Source organism: Etheostoma cragini, chromosome 8 (genome assembly GCF_013103735.1).
Source record: "Etheostoma cragini isolate CJK2018 chromosome 8, CSU_Ecrag_1.0, whole genome shotgun sequence".
NCBI classification, from domain to species: Eukaryota; Metazoa; Chordata; class Actinopteri; order Perciformes; family Percidae; genus Etheostoma; species Etheostoma cragini.
This window is the reverse complement of record NC_048414.1, coordinates 5,773,439-5,793,481: the sequence shown is the minus strand read 5'-3', so window position 1 is coordinate 5,793,481 and position 20,043 is coordinate 5,773,439. Positions and strand designations below refer to the sequence as shown.

At 38.7% G+C, this 20,043-nt stretch overlaps 1 protein-coding gene across 1 annotated transcript; it reads right to left on the bottom strand.

Annotated features, from left to right (window-relative positions):
- Window positions 1–1,738: 1,738 nt before the first annotated feature.
- crabp1a (cellular retinoic acid binding protein 1a) lies at window positions 1,739–19,649 on the bottom strand. The gene is made up of 4 exons (XM_034879240.1): window positions 19,306–19,649; window positions 15,070–15,248; window positions 5,440–5,553; window positions 1,739–2,131 (listed from the first exon to the last, which is right to left on the bottom strand). The coding sequence occupies exons 1-4, from the start codon at window positions 19,373–19,375 to the stop codon at window positions 2,081–2,083; spliced, it is 414 nt and encodes a 137-aa protein (XP_034735131.1). The 5' UTR covers window positions 19,376–19,649; the 3' UTR covers window positions 1,739–2,080.
- Between the last annotated feature and the right edge of the window lie 394 nt (window positions 19,650–20,043).

Genomic DNA, 20,043 nt, shown 5'->3' with positions numbered 1-20,043 from the left:
ATGCTTCTCTACCTGTCTACTCAGTGGACTCTGTGTTTAATGTTCCCGTCTATCGGACCACCTTGTTGATAAAACAAGAGCCAGCATAGACCGCTGGGCAAATAGGTTAGAAAAGGCTAGTGAAGCAAAAGAGGTCAGATAGATGGACTGACCATAACACTACTGTGTCTGTTCATTCCAATAGCGTTGTCTCCACATGACGGGCCCTGAGGGGAAGTCACATGAGGATAACTTCCCATTCCTTTCTCACTTCTGTTTGATTTCCAAAATACATCATGCAAATATAAATACCAAATGTCTTGTCATGCCCCTCCAAATATACCGCGAAGAATAAAAGCTCTTAATGTCGTCTGCCTCCGTAAATAGTCGTCTCATGTTAACGTGCAAACCGTGGCATTTGTGATGTTGGAGCGACAGGGCCCTGCTTGGAAGCTTTTGACTGTGTTTGCTCCTTTCTGTCTGGTCTAATCTCGTCGCCCCAGTCTGTCTTTAATCTTGCTGCCTCAGAACTGTATCAGACACAAAGACGTGTCTCTCGGGAGTGTCTGGGAAGAATCAGAGCAAGTGACAAATGGCAGCAGGGAGTGGGAGGCTGGAGCATGATGGGATGTGGGGTTTTAAAAGACAAGGTTGTTTTAAAGAGGCAGTTTAGGGTTTTTAACCCGCCTGTTGTCCTCGGGTCAAATTTGACCCCTTTAAAAAATGTCTATATCTGACATTTGGGTTTCTTTCGAACCAAATTACCAGAAGAAATGGATTGGATTGGATTCCACACAACGCTCTTTGGAAATACAGTTGATCACTTTAATTCTTGACTAATCTCATCTGTAAGTTCCTCTGATCTTAAATATTAAAATTCAGAATTTCTGCTTTTCAAATATTACAACTCAAATATTAGGTATAATTGTATTTATTCTACATTCTGTCATAGGGCGTGTTACAGTATAGCAAGGCTGGTGAGAGTCAGAATTTAAAACCAAATATAATATAAGAGTGTTTGTATATAGGACACATAGGTTTCAAAATGTGAAAAAAATGATTCTTTATAACCTAAAATCCTTTTTTTATGTGTCCACTATTGTAACTGCTTACAGTCTTGTCTCTAACTCAGAACATTAACACTTTTACTCCCAAAGCAAAGAAATCTGTGAAGACCTATGCCAGCCCAAGTTTTTTTTGGTCCCAAGCGGAAGTTGACCCGCCACCCACCTACCAAACCCAAGTGGTCTCACACAAGAAGCCTTCACTTCAGAGGGAACAGGTAATATTCAAACGATTACCTGCCGATCCTGATATTTTTTTCCATGTCAGCTGATGGTGGTCAGTTGTGATCGGTCGTACTTGTGACCACACCCAGCTGTTATGCAAGCTACTTTAATGCCACGTCGCATCCCTGCTGCACAGGATGTAGAAAAAGCATGTTGTAGTCTATACTCAGAACACGCCAGATTGTTAGTCTAGGCGAAGTTACTCTTTAAAGTTCTTAGAAACAAGACTTCTGTTTCAAAATTAAATAATGACATTTTAACCTCCCTATTTGGTGTTCATTTAAAGGGTTTTCGACCACTAGTGGTGTCATGGAGCAAGGATAGTTGATGGCATTACTGTGTCAAGAAATATGGCCAACAAAAGGAGGCAAGCTGATGTAAGTAATGCAGATTCCTTTGCACATTTAATGACATAGCAAATGTGTTCATAAAGTTTGTTTGGCTTCAATGATTTAAGAAAGAGGGTCTGCTACGGTTTGTTCTGTGTCTTTTATTGTATACTGTCATTGAACATGAATACTTAATCAATGCGACTGATGACTAAATCCTACACACACAGATGACACCAGGGTTGCAGATATGGACACTGAGGTGGCCAGCTACTATACTGCAGACACAATACTCACTACAAATAACCAGATTACAGAGACATCGTTATTGTTTGTGGATACTATGCAGACTGATGCTGAAAGATTACATGGGATACTTTTCAACGGCGTTAGCATGTTAGCATTGCAGAGTGTTGTTGGGTTTAAACGAGTTGTTGTGGTCCAACTGGGTTTCTGTCTTGTCCTGATGAAGGTTGCAGAGCTTCATTCCCGGGCGTAAATCCGTGTGCATACTACGTCGTCTGCCGCAAAAGTCTGGAGGAAACAAAAAGATAATTCTGCATTTTAGACACTGAATGGCCCTTACAGTCAGCTGGCAAAAGAAATGTTGAAATTAGCTTCACATTTTAAACCTCTTTGACCTGTGACAGTCAGCATCTGAGGCCTCAATATGCTTCAAGTACTCATTGGAGGATCTGAGCAGTAGCCTTGCGGGGAAAACACACAAACCCTCTCTTGGATTTGAGTGGGACCAGGCTATCAATGCAGCAGGGACGCCAACATAGGGGAATCCAGCTAAAAAAAGTTTAACCTGGTTCAATCTGCCAATCAAATACATGAAAGCGCACATGGTATATTACTGTATTAAAATCCGTATTTCTACACGATTGTTTCAATAAAACATGAAACAATTGTCCCTGTGATAAATTGATGATAAACTGTGCAGCGTTTTTGGCTTCTGAAAAGGCTTTAAATTCACCGATTTTTTTATTCAAACCGGACTTTCTGGGTTGTATTTCATGTCTCCTACCTCAGTGCATAAAACAACACACACCTCTACCAATGCAGCCCTTTAGTCTTCCATGATTGCTTAATTTGGTCTGACACCCCAGCCCCCACACCTGAATCAAGTTTAATTTTATTAGACATTTCAACAGTGCAGTTGATAGGAGTTTGTCATATCGGTGGGGCTACATCCAAAGCCAATGATTCGACCACGACGCCCAACCCACGCAATGATTGGTGTGAAAAGGCAGGATTTGAACTTTTCTCTTAAGGTCTCTTTTTTAATTTTACATTTTACATAACTTCCTCTTCAGTTTTTTCAGGATTATGTAGCTGGAGAAAATCCACGCGACTTTTCCCTTTTAAGTGTTTTCAGACTAAACCAATTAAATGGATTATGCCATTCATATGGAAATGTGCCCCACTTACAGTGTGAACTGCCACAGACAATCAGACCATTGCTTTATGATCGCTAGTCCTCCTTTGAGTCTCGAGCTAAAGCTCTACCATTGTTGGGTTTGTCTCTGTGTCTGGAGGCTTTTTTGGACACAGATAGATATGATTCATATTCAGACAGTGTTTGTTTTGGTAGCTTTAGTTGCTTGTCCCAAATGAAATAGGTTGTCTAGGTGCAAAGAGGACTCCTCTCTCTTTTTCAAGAGAGAGGTTCAAAATCTTCAAGTTTTTGTTTAATCAGCGTCAAATATTGATGCATTTGAAAGACTGTTTGCATTTCCTAAGGTTTTTTTTACTCTAATTGCAATGGAAGTTTATGAGTAGGTTTTCTAGCTATGCTGTGATGTCATTTCTCTTCTAATGTCAACATATTTGGTTGATTTGGTTATTTCGTACATCTAGCAGAATGAGATTTCACTATTACACATGGAAGGTATGTAATTTAGTAGCTCATCCATCAGCTCCATGGCTGCAGTTTGACTAGTGGCATGGAATCATATTCATACAGGTGACGAGCATGAGATTTATCATTACTCTACCCCCCCTTGTTAGGTTTTGTAGCTTCTGGTATTGTTGATGTAAAGCATAACATTTTCTCCAATCTAGTGTTGAGATCATATATCGCAATCAACTCTCTCTCGCCACGCAGTTCAAAGTATGTATTACAGCTACGGTAGCCGTCATGCTTCAAAAAGCGAAAGTGTACTAAAGGCTGTCTATCAGCCGTGGTTGTTGAAGTGCATGTCACCGGCTAATGTATTTCAAGATGCCGCATGACTATGGAGAGTCTACCCCCAGTTCATGCAAGCGCAAATGTAAAATTACATTTTTTCTACCAGCAGTGTGATCCTTGCTGACTGTATCTATGTTCAACTTATTTGCAACAGCAAAGAGGTTTTGAAGAAAACGTAATGTCAGCCGGATTACCTTTTCTATTAACATAAAGAGGAAATGTTAATTACAAATCTGACAAGATAAAAATGTTCGCTGGCAAGGTTTTTCAGTTGTTGTTGTTTTTTGCCAAAAGAAATGAGTAGTTATAGCAATTACAGCAAACATATATGTTTGTGTTTAGGTGAAGGAAAGAGAATGGTCATTTCACTTTCTTTACTCAGTGGTTTCTTATTATCCTTCTACCAACACTATCAGGCTGCAGTGGCACCAAAACTAGGCCAGCTGTCTCAGGTGAATGTTGATGAGATTTGCTTGTCCGTGTTGCCACGGCAACATATACATGCCGCATGCACTGAGAAACTGAGAATCAATGTCATATAATTAACCCGCAACTTGACTACATGACGTAAGAATTTGGCTCAGCGTGGCTTTGAGCTGTTAATACTGAATAGAAAAAGTCAAAATTGGGAACTTTATCTGCAGGTTGTATGATGGTGTGACAACAGGGAGGAGTGAGGTGAGAAGAGCGGAGCAACACAGATGCTGTCGCAGCTTGGCCAGATCAATCTCCATTAGTACACAAAGGCTTCAGCTCCTCCAGGGCATCCGGACCAAAGTGTCACCAGAGCAGCAGGCGCTGTAACACATTCTGCTTTTATCACCCAAACATTAGAATCGATTCAATATCTTCTGCTTTCCTCTGAACTGTGATAAGCTTCAAGTGGAATGTGGAGATGTAATTTAAGCATTATAGATATGCTTGTTGCCAGTATTTACTTCTAATGTAATGCTATGTGCAAACATTGTGTGATTGCTTTTTTAGGCTTTTGCCTTTTGGACTTACATCTTACAAGTACCCGAGGAACAACAATGCAAAGCGTGGGAGCGTTGAACGTTGAGAGAGGAAATCTGTTAAGTCCCTGAGAACTTCGTCCCAGTTTGGACGGCTTTCCTGCACATCGTTTGAGGGGCTTTAGACCCATTGACTTCTGCCCATATTAATCTAACTAAATACAGGGGGTTTTACTGCAATGTTAGCGTAGCAGCTCCTCTTGTTCTCCTTTCAACATCTCTCCATGGGGTGGAAGAAAGCTCGGCTCCTTGGGAAACAGCCTCTCTCATTTCCTTTACGGATGAATCTCTGAGGTGACTTCATGCACTCCCTGCCTCGTTTCATTAACCATTTCTCAAACAGAGTACACTAGCTGCTCGAAAATCCCATTGTTATGCACCTGATGTCGTCTGAGTCTCCATGAGAACGAGCCATGTAACAGACAAACCATACTGATTAGCTACACATCAGATGGTAATCTGATGTAATCTGAAATTAACACTTAATTTTTTGTCTTCTCTTCCTCTGCCTGAAATGAAAGTTCAGTAATCACCTGAATTTCAGAGCTTTTGTAAAGAAAGAGTTTTTCTCTTTCCCAAGCAGTAATTTATTAAGAGGCTTTCAGTGAGATAATGACTCATTGCCCTGCACTTACCAGTATGAGCTCATCGCCGTTCAGCTCTCGGGTCCAGTAGGTTTTGGGGCCTTCCCCTTCCACTAGAGTCTGCTTACAGTACATCTTATTCTCCGTCTCCCAGGTGGCGAGGCTCTGCAGGGGGAGGGATATTAAGGTGGGAAGGTCAGTATGATGGTTTCAGTCAGTGATGGTGAAACACATTAGCAAGGCGCAACCTTTAAAGGGTCACCTAATGCCAGGATAACTCTTTGGTGTGGTCAGAAATGTGCTCCGGTGCACCCAACAGGGATGTCAAAGCTTACTGTCACATTATCTAGGAGTACACTTCTACACCAGTGCCTCACAGAGAGGAGTTAAAGTGGCTACAATCGCCAATCTTTTAACCATAAAATATCAAATGATGTTAAAATTCATTCATTAAAAATGAATGTGGAAAAATGTCAAATTGAAAGGCGTTGCTTGTATTGATGAACCACCTGAGAATTATCACCTGAATCTGCAGCTCCCATCAGCTTTGCGGAGGGGAAGTGTTAGCACAGCTGACAAATCAATCGCTGATTGATAATATTTAAATTGATAAGTTTTTGTCCGTTTTCACTATTGAAACAAATTGCTTTTATACATTACAAAGGTTCATCTGTCAGGGTTAAAAAGGCGTTTCTATGCATTCATTCAAAAAGATGTATGAAGGGTCCATGTTTATATCACTATTGGTCTGGTCTTTTTCATGGTTTTAGCTTTGCTACTTAATGCTATAGCATACAATGATATTTTAGACAAAACCAGTTCCATAAAGAAAACACGTCCAAACAAGTGGAGGCCGTTATAGCAGCAGAATATTGCTCATGTTTTTTTTTGTTTTTTATCATGTTTGTGTGCATTGTCCTTCTTTAAAACAACAACTCTGTCCCATTTTAATTCATTCATTGCAAGACCTCAATGAATGAAGCAATATAGTGTTACAAATCAGTGGCCTGTTAGTGAGTTAAAAAAAAACATAAAATCCTCTTAGCCCCTCGGTCGGTCGACAGTCCTGGTCTCCTTCTGCTAATTCCCTTCAATAATATTTCAAATGACTTCAACAGGATTAGTCAGACTTTGACTTCAGGACTAATTGTTCCTGAAGTAACTGACTCAAATCAGAAAGCTAAGAATTCATAGAAGAGCAGGACAAAGTTGACCCTGTGATGCTAATTTGTGTTAATGGCAAGGATTTGTCATTTTGGTCAGCATTTTGATTAACTGCACTCATATTTCATTACTTTAACTATCATGACACAAAAGCTGTTCTGTCAGAGGAACAGTTTGACAGTTTGGAAACTACATTTATTTACTTTTTTTACTGAAGGTTAAATGAGGACATTAATATCCATCATTCCAAATAAATATAGTATGAAGCTGAATCCATGAGACAGTTTAGCTTAGCATGAAGTCTTGAAACAGGGTGAAACAGCTTGCCAGACTGCCTGCCTCCACTTCTAAAGATCACTGTTAATGTGCTATATCTTGTTTGTTTAATCCATACATAATCCGAATTGTTAAAAAAAATTAATTATTGAGCTTTAGAGTTGCTGATAGGCAGATTGTTATGCTTAGACAAAGCTATGCTAGCTGTTTCCCCCGGTTTCCAATCTTTATGGTAAGCTAAACAAGCTTTTCTGGCTGTAGATTCAAATTTAAAAGAATATATTATACATTTTGGGAAATACAATTATCTTTTTGCCAAAAGTTAAATGGAAAGATTGATACCACTCTCATGTTTGTCTGTTAAATATAAAGCTGCGGCAAGAAGACGTTTAACTTAGCTTAGCATATTTACTGGAAACAGGGAAACAGCTAGCATGGCTCTGCCCAGTTATAACAAAATCCACCCTCCAGCACCTCGTAAGGTCACTGTTTCTTACGTTATTGTTTGTTAAATCAGTACTAAACTGAAAAAAAAAATGTCAAACAATCTTTATGCTAAGCTATGCTAACGATCCTGGCTGCAGTTTCATATTTAATAGATAGATAGATAGGTAGTTTATCAATCTTCTCAGCTAAAAAAGAATACCAGTATGTGTATTTCCTAAAACATCAAACTATTACTTTAACTGCTATTTTAGAGTTACATTTCCCAATCAAGTCTTTATTCCAAAGATTAGCTTGCTATGCAAATATTTTCTTATGTGTTGGCTTAATCTGACTCTTATGTTTTCCCACAATGCTGAAATTAGTTTTCCTCTCCAGCTGCATATTTCTTTTTAACATAGCATCTTAAGCTAGTGATCTCACTCCAAAAGCCTGGAACTACTTAAAGCTGCTGTTGCTTCAACTCAAGCACAACATTAATATATCCAACAAAATTTAAATCGGGATAGGCCAATAAGGAATAATCCATCATGTGTTTTCAGCATTTTCTTGCATAGTCTATTTGTTGTGTTGCTTATAGACAATTTGTCTAACATTTGAATGAAAAAAAAAGATGTGTATATATTTATTTTATAATGCACCACTGCCCAGTGTAGGATGGAGCAGAAGCCTCAGTTTCTCAGAGGCAAATGTTAATCACCATATCAAAGGTAGGGAAAGCCATCATGGATCCCTGCGGGCTGCCGTCCACAGGCTTTGCCAAGCTGAACAACAGCAGGGCTTTTCTGCAGCTTTCCCTCTGATTCCCCCCCCCCCCCCCCCCCCCCCCCCCCCCCGTAATAAAGCCAGAACCCAAAGAGTCGATTAGCTACGGCTCCATTTTAACGCTAGCATCAGTCTCAGCCTCTGACTCGGATGGATTTTCTCTCATTCTCTTAGTTGCACATTAAGTCGCAGACAAATTCTCTCACATGGTTTTTCTCTTCGAAATAACACAGCCGAGCTTGTGCACACACATTTGAGACCAAGACAAATTCAAGCTGTATTTGTTTTTACCATGCCCTGTTTTTTTCTGTAGCTTTTTACTGCAGTTGGCTTTGCTTCAGTCTCACAGACTTTACATTGCTTATCAGACACAAATATCCAATTTCCTGCTTGTTTTAAAGTTTTTATGCTGGATTTTTACATTTCTTTCAAAGCGCCAAATAATACACTCAGTCCCTCTTGGATTTATCTCTTCCCACGGCTTGATCACATTATCTCTCTCGCTTCAGTGTTTGCTCAACACTTTTCCCCCTCTCAGCAGCTTATATGTTACACTTAGGACAACAAATACGTTGCTCTTTATTAAATCAACTCATAATTTACCAAGTGACAAATACCAGATCAAAATGTTGAATACATTCAGAAGTGTCTTGAGCTGGACTTTCAAAAATAACCAATTATGACTGGGTGCAACTAAGACAATCTGACAGTAAGAGATCCATTTAAAAAGTCCCAACTTCTGGTATGATTGATTTCCATAAGAAGCTATTTTGCTACAGTAATTACTTAATTTATGTGTCTAAGTAGATTTTTTTCATTTCTCCCTTAAAGAGAAACAACTTTTTGTGGCATATTTGACTGGAATTTGTCTCAACCACAGTGATTTTTGCATTTCTGTTTTACAGAAAAAAGTAAAATGTGATGAGCAGACAGAATGATAAAGAATGTCTCAGCTTTAAAGGAGAATTTCGGTCGATTTCAACACATAGCTCTGTTTGTAAATTTGGAGTGCTGTCAGTAGAGAGAAAAACTATCAGTGCTGCCTACACCGAGTCATCCTCCTGCTAGATTTAGCAGCCAACAGGCTTAAACAGGGCAAGTTTTAAACAGGTCGTTAGCCTCTTAAAATGTTCTAAATGTCATTAAAAGTGCCTACCCATGTGAAGTGATTCCTTCCGAGTTAACACAGTGAATCTGACTGCTGACAGCCTCTCCGTCCTACTAATACATTTCTATCTTTATTTATTAACGCCAAATCTCTCTAAGTCTGCTGGGCTTCACAATTACCTTTACCATCACATCATAGGATCACCTGTCAGTGGTAAATAGTCCATTATTTGGAAATACATATGCCATCTTATCCTTGTACTTTGTGTTGGCATGTGATACTCTTTAGTGGATGCTACATCTGTTTCTCAAGTCAAATATTTTTATCGACATGCTTTGTTTCTAATCCTTATGTGTACAACATCTCCGCTCCCTTTGTCTCTTTAACCCACTGGGTTTCTGTCCATGAGTGATTATGAGTTCATCTGAAATTGTTGCTCCACCACAGACGCCATCTTATTCCTCATAACTCAACTTCAGCTGCACAAGGCAGCAACAATGCCTCCATCCATCAAAGCAGATACATAATTGCCTCATAATGACTTCCACTCTGCACTAACGCCCATCTGGTGTCTGTTTCTCTGTTGTCTCTGAGACTGGCAGGAAGTCTCTTATCACCTTCTCCTCCTGAAAGGCTGTCTCATCCCACCACATTCACAGATTAACTGGAGCTTTTTAACCTTGTGGTGGTGTTAATCAGTCCTATGCTCTCCACAAGGCACAGATCAGTGTGTAATCCCTTTAACCACAGGGGCAGCCAACCTCAGCCAAAACCCACTTAGGGCTCTCCTGCCAACAACTCCACCTGAGAGTCCGCCAACATCCCACACTGCCCACCTCGCCCCTCTAGCACATGTGCCAGGGTCAGTGGGCGTCGCCTCTTGCAGTTTTAGCTTCACTCTTGCGTTGGATTGCCACACAAGAGCACAATGTGCTTGTTGCTGGGAGCCGCCTGCTTGATTTCTTCTTGGTAAAAAAAAATAGACAAACTATATTGTACAGTCAGAAAGCATTAGGATCATAGGTCTATTCTGGAAAAGTTCTGTCTCTCAGCTTTAAAATGTTTAAATCACAACAGTTCAACCTAATTTCAAGTGACACAATATAATTGGACAAGTTAATACAAACTTAAAGCTGCACTAATCAATGTTTTGCATTGTATTAATAGTGTCAAATCATAACAGACGTGATCTCAGGACACTTTACAGATAGAGTAGGTCTAAACCACACTCTATAATTTACAGAGAACCAACAATTCCCCAGTATTGAAACTTATATTAATCAAGTGACCAGAAACACAACATCAAATGAATGCTCATGTTGCTCTGTGTCTTCCGGATGTGTCAAGGCAACTGTTTGCTAACACATTTACCATAATGTCTTTACAATGATGATGTCAATGTTCCGTTTTCAGCCTGTTCTGCTTTAAATTCATCATATTTAATATTTGTTTACATATCCTTCGTGTCTTGCTGAAGTCTAACTAGTTGTTGAAGACATTACAACTTGGAGTCTTCCTCAGTAATTCTCTGCCACTCTTTTACTGCATCTGTCTTCACTTTTATTTTTTTGTATTTTTTTTGCCTTCAGTCTATTCTTCAGCAGTGAAACACATGATTAATTGGAATCTAAAATGGCATTTGTTGCACACTCAAAGTGACTCAAGAGCCATTTGCGGAAATAATTTCAGCAATTTTGGAAATTTCTGATGGACAAAGTAGTGAATTATGTGGGAGTATACAGATGAAAAACTACATGCTGTCCTCAAATTAGAGGTGAATAAAAATATCTACCCTATATGGATGCAAACAACTTCACACTTGGACGATATCTTAAAGCCACTTTAACCTCAGGCTTTTTTATTTATTTATCTCCAGTGTGCTGCAGAGACAAAACAATGAAAATCATGTCACTGTCCTAACACCTTCTATGATGCTGATGCTCAAACCCAAAGGTGGATGTGGCAAATGTGTGATGACAACTCGACTTGAGGTGTAACGTGGTGAAAAAAGCCACACAGAGCTGTCTAGCCCTGCCCAGTACCCAGCATGCCCCAGGGCACAGACAGAAGGAGCCACAGTGTCTCCTGGGATCAGAAATAGGTCATGCCTGCGCTCCCTGACTGCAACATGTAGTTGCCACAATAAAGTAAAAGGTAAAGACAAAAATATGTATTTCAGATTGTAGCTGTTGAATGTTGTTTGGCAAATTAAACAAGCATTTGGTGAAGAAATGTTGCACATTAATATTTGTAGACATTCAACCTCAATTAATTCTGCACTGCACATACCCAGAAGGGCATTGTGGATTCAATTTCTAACCACCATGGTGCATTTTAACGATGATTTATTAATATTAGGAGCTGTAATGGTTTTTGTACCTTCTATTCAAACTCTTTAATTACATAAGTCAATGTATATTACATTTACAGTATATATTCAATACATTTGCAGATGGATCTTTCAAATATCAGACCATAATCATCTGTAAAGTAAGTCCGTCCACCAGCTTTGGGGTGACTGTTCTTTTAAGAGTAAAATATTTAATGCAAAGTTTTATACGCACCACATGACATTTGAAGAGAGTTGTTGTTAATGTTAATATTTATTTTTATTTTTGCACTGTTTCTTCTTAATGTAGAGTAAAACTAAGATGTATTAATAAAACCCTGCAAGAGTAGACATCAACATGAATGCTGATATGAAAATGTAAGGACACGCTCAAGGCTAAGGAGAATGCTTTCTGTTTTTTTCAAGAATATTGCTAATCTCATCCATAAATTCCTTAAATAAAACCCCAAATTCATCCAGTGGTTTAAAGAAACTTGACAAGTTTTACTGTAACTATTAACAACAGCTCCCCAATCCACGTGTTTAAATGTATTATGCACTGCTACACCGCAACAGCCCCGTTCTTAATGGAAAGTTTGTACATACCGATGGATGAGCATGTTACAACACAGCACTCACTTATTTCAAATTTCATATTCCCAGAAGTATTGTTATTTGCACCTATGGCTGGTACGGTGGCATGCTAATTGACTAGACTGAGCTGTCCTGCATATGTGTCTTTTAGCAAGAGACTGAATCCCAACCAGCTCCAGGATTCCCACAAAGAAAAAGAATTCTCTCCAAAATTGCACCTGTGTGACGAGCAATATAAATTCTATATTTTACAGCCTCCTCAAACACTATGAGTCACCCCAAACTGGCACCACAATTTCTACAGCTATTAAAAAAGACCTTAAGGATTTCTTCCCTCTTACAGAATTCTGATTGAGTATATGATCAATCATAAATGATAAAATTCTGGATAATAAAAGACCCTAATCCATCCCTTACTGTTATAACATATTTTCTTGCTACTGATCACATTTTCTTAGTAAATCCAATTTTAAAAACATCTTAAAATCACTTAAACATGTGTTTTATGTGTTTTGATGACACTGTAACACACTTGAAAAACCTTCTGTTAAATTCATCTAATGCCTTCAATACATTTCTGCTTTGATTGTTGATCCAAAGTTTTAATGCCAAATTCTCTCTGTATGCCATACAGTAAACTACCATCACTAAAATGAGAGAACTTTGATTTATCAGTTAATAAATTGTTTTTTTTCTGTGGCTCCTATCACATTTTGTCAATTTGTGTGTGTGAGGATAACACTGGATTACATGTTAACATTATTTACCCAATGTGTGTCCTCACTGATACAAAACAATACTCTTCTCTCCAGCTCAGACACCGGTTGCTAAGCAGGCGTGCGATAAACAGATGTCAGCCTCTGGGCCAATAATGCGGAATATGTCATTACCTAAAGTGACTCAGTGGCAGCGTGTTTTCGCCATGGCATCTCGTCTTTAAATTCTTAAACTCTGGAGCTCTGACTTCCTTCATTGTGTAGGTGCAATGAGTGCAATGAGAAGATACAGAATCTACCATCAAGAGTTGGCTTACTTATTGAGTTTAATTCTATTCATTTAATGAAGTAAGACAGACAATTATAAGAGAAAGGATCTTTATGCTTTGACAAATTTAAAATATACAGATGGAGGTCAGCTTTGGGAATGCAATAGTAATGTGTTTACACATTATCAGGCTGAACAATCGAGCTGCCTCATTCGCTTTATCTAATTATACAGCCTACATATTTACTACACAGATGACGTGTGCATCTCAGTGTTGAGATCATATCACATGTCTCATAAGAAACCAGCCTTCATGTCAAAGCGTGAGTCCTTTTTCCTTCTTCAGTTTTACAGTTTTACAAGTATTTTTTCAGAATTTGCCACGAGTTCCAAGAATTTAGAAGACTTTGATACTCCTGAAAAAATAAAAATGTATTTGTCTTCTTTTCAAACCTTTGTAGAAGCTCTGACTGTCTATTAGGATGTAAGAAATCCCCACTGAGGGCCTAAAGAGGTTCAGAGAGAGACTCTCATCCATCAAACCCAAGCTGCATTTAATCCAGCTGCAAAGACGTGAGGATGATAACAATGAATGAAACTGCAAGAAGGTATTTTTCATTTAACCTTCTTCAACTATAGCATACAAATATATTTGAATACTTTTAATACACATATACAAACACACACATAATAACAAAGGATATCTGTAGATGTTAGGATAAAAGTGCTGTTCTCTTTGTTATTTTGGCATCATCCAAAAGTTGATGTGAAACAAATTTGTGGCTCTTGGGAAAAAAAAAAACACTCAACATATGTCCAATAGTATACTATTGTGTTTATGAATCTGAGATTTTGACTGATTCAAACCTTCATTGACTTGTTTTTGTCACTGTGAAGAAACAGCATTGACCTACATCACTTCCCTGGAATCCTCTTCTAACTTTAACTGTAGCAACTACATCCTTTATCCCAATCTTAACCCCAACCACAATCTTCATCTTTATCAAAAACTAAACTTTTTGACCATACAACATGTTTAATACATTAGACACACTCTAACAAACCATTTAGTTTATGTCACTTTGAAAGACATTGCATTGACTTACATTCATTCCATGGAGACTTACCTTCACTTTAACCATAACCACCACACGGCTCACCCCAACACTTAAACTAAACTTAACCCAATCATAAACCAACACTAGAGTTTAACTGTTCACCTTTAGGGGACTGTAAAATGTGTCCCCACATGGGAGGGGAGTCCCGATAATGCCTTTAATAAAATGATATGCCAACACACTAACGGCTGTGACATCAAGCTTTTACACTGGCGGAAATGTTTCCCTATATGCAGCACAGAGAACTTTTCATATTTGACTAAACACTAAAAGAAAATTTTCAAGGGTTGGGAAAATTAAATGAGTCTGAATAAGTGAAAACAGGACGACACCATGAAGAGCAGTATTTACTGAGGTGAAAGGTTTTCTTTGTCAAGGTTTAAAGAAAGAAATTTCAATCACTTTTAAGGGCCTGGTTGCTTTGCATGATTTAGATCATTTAATTCCTTATACTTAAGATCACATGTGACAATTTAGCAAACAATTCTGGTGTTTTTTAGAAACGTAGATGTATTCCAGGCAGCCGTTGGCTTCCATTTATTTCTCTACAACAATTAGCAGCATGGAACTAAAAGTTGCAAATTGTGGGGCGTAACCACAATATCCTTTGTTGAATTCTGGATGGAGACCTTTTTTGCATTGCATACCTCACCCTGCCATGATTCCTGTCTAAAACTGCACTGTTGCTTTGAAATTTCGAAAATCATATTGTACAAAAGAAATGGAAACAAATAGCTGTTAGAACTGCAGGAAAAATAAATGAGAAAATGTTAAACTTTGTGTTAAAGTATTAAAACAGAAAGGTGTGTGTTGAAGCTGTGCGTGGTACTCCCATTCTACACTAGAACATCTAACCAATTCAGTATGAGTGGGACATATTTCTAATATCTGATTTCTACCTTGCACTTTCGTCCATCCACTGTCTCCTCATCAAATTCTTCGCCGATGTGGAAGTTGATCTCAGTGGTGCGCACACTGGTGGATGTTTTGATGTAGAACTTCTCACCGTCTTGACGGATCTCAACGTGGGGGTTGGAGGCCGCCGCCACAGCCACCTTCCTCAGCATGGTGTTCACGCCTGACCAGGGACAACCCGGGCCAGAACAACAAGAGGGAGAAATCAGAGGTCTGTGTCACCGTTTTAACAAGAGTCATTTCAGTTATGAAAAGGGGACATTATTGGGATTTTTCACTGCCTCATCGAACAAAATGACTGAATAATATCCTCAGGGATGTTTTAGGGATGTTGTCGTTACTCATGACTCACAAATTACCACATGCTGACTTTTCTGGCGCTTTGCTAATTGGTTAAACCTAGTTAGAAGTGGAAAATAAGCCAAGCAGACATTATTGTCATTATACTTAATTACAGTATTATGTATTTAACCACATTATCAGAAATACAGTCTCATCATGACTTTTCTAATGAATTAGCTATTACAGTATTTATATGATTTGTGTGTTCATTGGAGGGTTAGGTCAACAATAGTTATAGATTAGCTTAATACACAATCAAATCAAATCAACTTAAATCTTGAGAGACAGGATAGAAGTAGGTTAAAGGTTGATATCTGCTAGGTACAGAAAAGCTGAGACATGCAAGAGAAAATGAGAAAGAGAGAAAGTGGCTGCATCTAGGTCGTGGGAACATGGTTCTTTTGTTTTTGCTACAAGAAAATCAAATGTGCATGTGTGAATGATAAAGAAAGTGAGACATAAATCAACACAAAAAGAAGAAAGAGAGAAATGATGCCTTTTTTATATCTGTTGGTGGTAACATTTTTACCGAATCATCTTCCAGTTCCTTTCTATTCTGCCTTAGTCTCGACCACACCCATATGTATACCTCTCCAGGCCCTCATGCCAACTTCAATCAGACTCATAGACCTAAAATAGAGAGGCATGCTGGTCTCCTTGTATTGCCATGTATGGTTAACAGGAACATCTCCAAGCTTGAATTTAAGAAATAGTGACAGAAATGTAGATGTTTCAGAGTAAAAAAAACAATAAATCCTCTGTGGCTTTGACAGAAACCTCAACTGTTTCTAAAAAACTGAGAGAAATCTGTAGAATTGTTTGCCCTTATACGGCATCGGTGTGATGGATAAGCCATGTCCAGAAGAAAAAACAGAACTTTTGTTTCTTTTTGTCTGGTGGCTGTAAAGGTGGTGATCCTGGATGTGGTACTGCCCGGGTTTGCGGCAACACTTTGGCATGCCCGCTTTTACTGTGCAAGGCCATTTGGCATTATTTCCTGGATCTCTTATTTTACTGGCCTCTCCTATCATCAGAAATAACTGAATGCAGCCTATTGAAAGCCAATATCTTTGTGTGCAAGATCTAGTATTTACTTTTGCAAAGTTTTCATGGATTTAAAAAGAAATCCTCCCTTATTAGTTTTGAGAGAGCCTCCTTACACAAAACCACTGTGGTTCTTTCTCGGTTCTTGGTCAACACCAGGCCTAAAAACGTGTTAATTTGACCGTTTACAATCAACCCCACCCATGATCTAAGGGACCACAGCATGTTTTCATAGCATGAAATATGTATGAGCATCGGTGAGCCAAGTTTCTCGTTAATGAAACACTGACATTGACTTTGCTTACATTTCAAATTTTAGACATTTTTGTGTGTAATGTGTGTCCAAAGAAAGGGCAAATGGACAACAAGCTTGAGTTTCTTCAACATCATTAACAAAAGCAGCCAATAGTAAGGAGTGCATGCTCTTACAAAAAAAGGTAAAAGCGATTTCCTCAAACACTGCTAACTGGGTGTCTAAGGTTTCTGCTGGTATCAATAATTAGATTTAAACTTCTTTAGTTTGTATTGTGTTTGCATGAATTGACTACAGTCCCAATTAGGTTAATATAATATATAATATAATATATATAATATAAGAACATCAATAGAAAACAATCCACATTTTGGCTCAGTAGTAAATTTTACATTAACCCTCTGAACCCTAATGTCATTTTTACAGTTCATTATCTGTCTAGATTAATTTTATGAAAAAGCTTCTATAACATCAACCCTGGTGTCTACAGTCAAGATATGGAAATCATTTTTTTCAGAACAAACTGGGCTATTACAATATTCGGGCTGCAGTGAGGTCACTTGAGCATGCAGAGTTTTCACATTCTTTGATCCAATGCAGACACATGCCTGTTCTCAATTAGCAAACTGTGAGTCTGATCAACTCATTCAGCTCTGTTCACTCAGTGTGTTCATTCTGTTATCTGCACCCTGGATATAACCAACCCTTTAACTTCTCCAGGAAAACACCGGAGTCAACACATAATTAGGAAGATGTTGATAGAAAGTGGCGGCCCTGCAGCACTGGAATCCACAGAAGTTGCCCACTGCAGCTCCCCATTGACCGAGCCCTTATGTAAGAGGGAGTGAGTGATCCACTCCGGCAGATGTGGTTCTATGTGCTCATAAGTGGATGAGGTGCTAAACTCGGAGCGTGACTGATTTCTCAGTCAACTTAAAATTCCGACTGGAAGGATAGTTGCCTCATCAACCTTGCATCAAAACAAAACATGAGGAGGGGTGTTGAAGAGATTTCTTTTTGATTAGCATTATTTTGTGAATCCAAATTAATCAAACCTGAACTATAGTTTCAGTAATGTGTTTGAGGATGGCCGTTAAGGGCTTCCTAAATGATTGTAGGGTTTTAAAGAAAACTGTGGATTAACTGTCATTAATCTATATTTTTCATATTGTCAACAAATCCTATGAAAAGACATGTTAGTCTGTCTCCAAATACTTTTAGACTTCCCTACGCTGTCTGTGGTGTAAATCTTTTCACAAGGTCACAAATATATACTTTCATTTAAAAAGTGATTAAGTAACTTCCTAAGACAACTTGGCACATTCCATTTTTAGACAATGAAACTCAAACAGGGGTAAACGGTTCTTTTCTGGAGATATTTTTAGCTGCGGATGATTCTACGTTTGGTATTAACGACAGAAGGACCGTGAATTTGTGATTGATTAAAAATAAACTACAGTGCCCAGGTTCACCATTAAGAGAAAACAGGTAACCCAGTGCAACAGTGGCTCCTTTATGTGTTTTTAATAGTTTTTGGACAAAATCAGGGTTTATGGCACAGATGAATCTAAGGCAGGCCATGGCTACAAAGGCATTACTTCTTTTGAGTAAATAGAGAAATGTATGGTTGGTTTTGTTTACTTCATTGGATTTGGATTTTGTCAACTAGAAATACTGTAGAATATCACCAGCTTAAACATTACAGGATATTATATTCGAAAGTAGGGGTGCTTAAAGAGTGAGCACAAAGCAGACAGCAAAGAAACACTCAAGACATCTTCCATCTTGGTGTTAAGTGCTGCAGCAGGGCACACACCAATGCCAATCGTTACAGCTTCACAAGGCAGAAAGATATTGTTTTTTCTATTAACTTTGACAGATTGTGCTAAAAAAACAAAAAAAATAAACATTTCTAAAAAAGTTCTAATATCAATCCATTTGGTGTCAACAGCTCTTGTAGAGTTGTTGAAGAAGCTCCCTGCACTCACAGTGAGACCTATCTCTGAAGATTTCTACATTATTCTAAAGACACACAGCCTTTTGATGTGTCCTGTCTGTTTAAGCAGTCCCAGCGTGACGAAACCCTGCAACACAATTGAATGACCCAGTTAAACTGGTTCAAATCTAAACCATCGCAACCATGAGTTAAGACTTAGGAGGGTGAAAATGAATGAAAAAAGATAGGACACAAGAGAATAGCCATTGGCTCTAGAGAGCTCCCCTGCATGCCCTACTTAAATGCTTAACATGAATAATGTTGGGTGCCCCCCCCCCCTCCTCATCCTCTCTTCATGTAACAATACCATGTCTGTTTAGGCTGGATTTCAGCATCCAGTGTTTCATATCTCCTGTAAAGCCGAGGGACTTCCCTTCAACAGCATCTCCCTGTAGATCTCTACCTTCTTTTCCCAGGGAGCTTCTCCAAACAATACCATGCTGTTGGAAGTCAGGCATGCCATTCTCCAGGAACAAGAAAAGCCTTTTTCTGTATGGACATGATGGATAGTCAACCTTATGCAGGGATGTAGTGCATGCTATGAAGAGGGTGGGGGGGAAGAAAAGAGACACGGCAAGGGCTTACCCAGGGCTTTGAGAAGTTCATCAAAATTCTCACTCCTCTTCATCTTCCAGGTGCCGGCAAAGTTAGGCATGTCTGCTGAGGCTGAGTCCGAGGGCTGCCGAAAGAACCTGTTCCACACTCTGATGCCTCTCTCTTTCCTCTTCCTTCTTTCTCTCTTTGACTTTTTCTCACCCTCCTCCTCCTTCCCTGTGTTCCTGTCTCCTCTGCCCTGGGCTCAGCCTCTCGTTCCCACTGATACACCCAAGTTTTTTTTAAATATATGTGCATATACATATATATTTGGTTTTCTTTGCACACTCTTGGTTTGTCTGTGTGTCTCAGTGTGCTGGCTGCAATCTTGTCTTTAGCTCCTTTATAGCTACTGTTCTTTAATGGGAGTCAGAAGAGGTCCCTCCCCCTGAAAGCTCTGTCCCATTATTAAAATAGAGCAAGACTGACGTGTGTGCTTGCTCTGAGGATTTGAATTCAGTATTTAAAAGAGCATTTATACTGCTTTGCTTTGACCACAACTTGATTACTATGTTTTTTTTAAACATAAAGGTTGGCTTACAGTATTGTCGTCATAGATTTGCTTAAAAAGACATTTTTTAGGAGAAGAAGAATAAGCTCAGGATACAAAATTAGTAGTTTGGGGAATAAAATTTGTAATCTCTGATAACTTTTATTTAGGATAAAACCTAAATACATACATAAAGCTACTTAAACTCTACCTTATTGAAATATTGAATTCCCATATAT

Coding starts and splice junctions, on each gene's coding strand:
- crabp1a (XM_034879240.1), bottom strand. CDS start 19,375: ATGCCTAACTTTGCCGGCACCTGGAAGATGAAGAGGAGTGAGAATTTT. Junction 5,554..15,069: donor TGGATGGACGAAAGTGCAAG/GTAGAAATCAGA, acceptor CTCCCCCTGCAG/AGCCTCGCCACCTGGGAGAC. Junction 2,132..5,439: donor ACGGCGATGAGCTCATACTG/GTAAGTGCAGGG, acceptor TGTTTCCTCCAG/ACTTTTGCGGCAGACGACGT.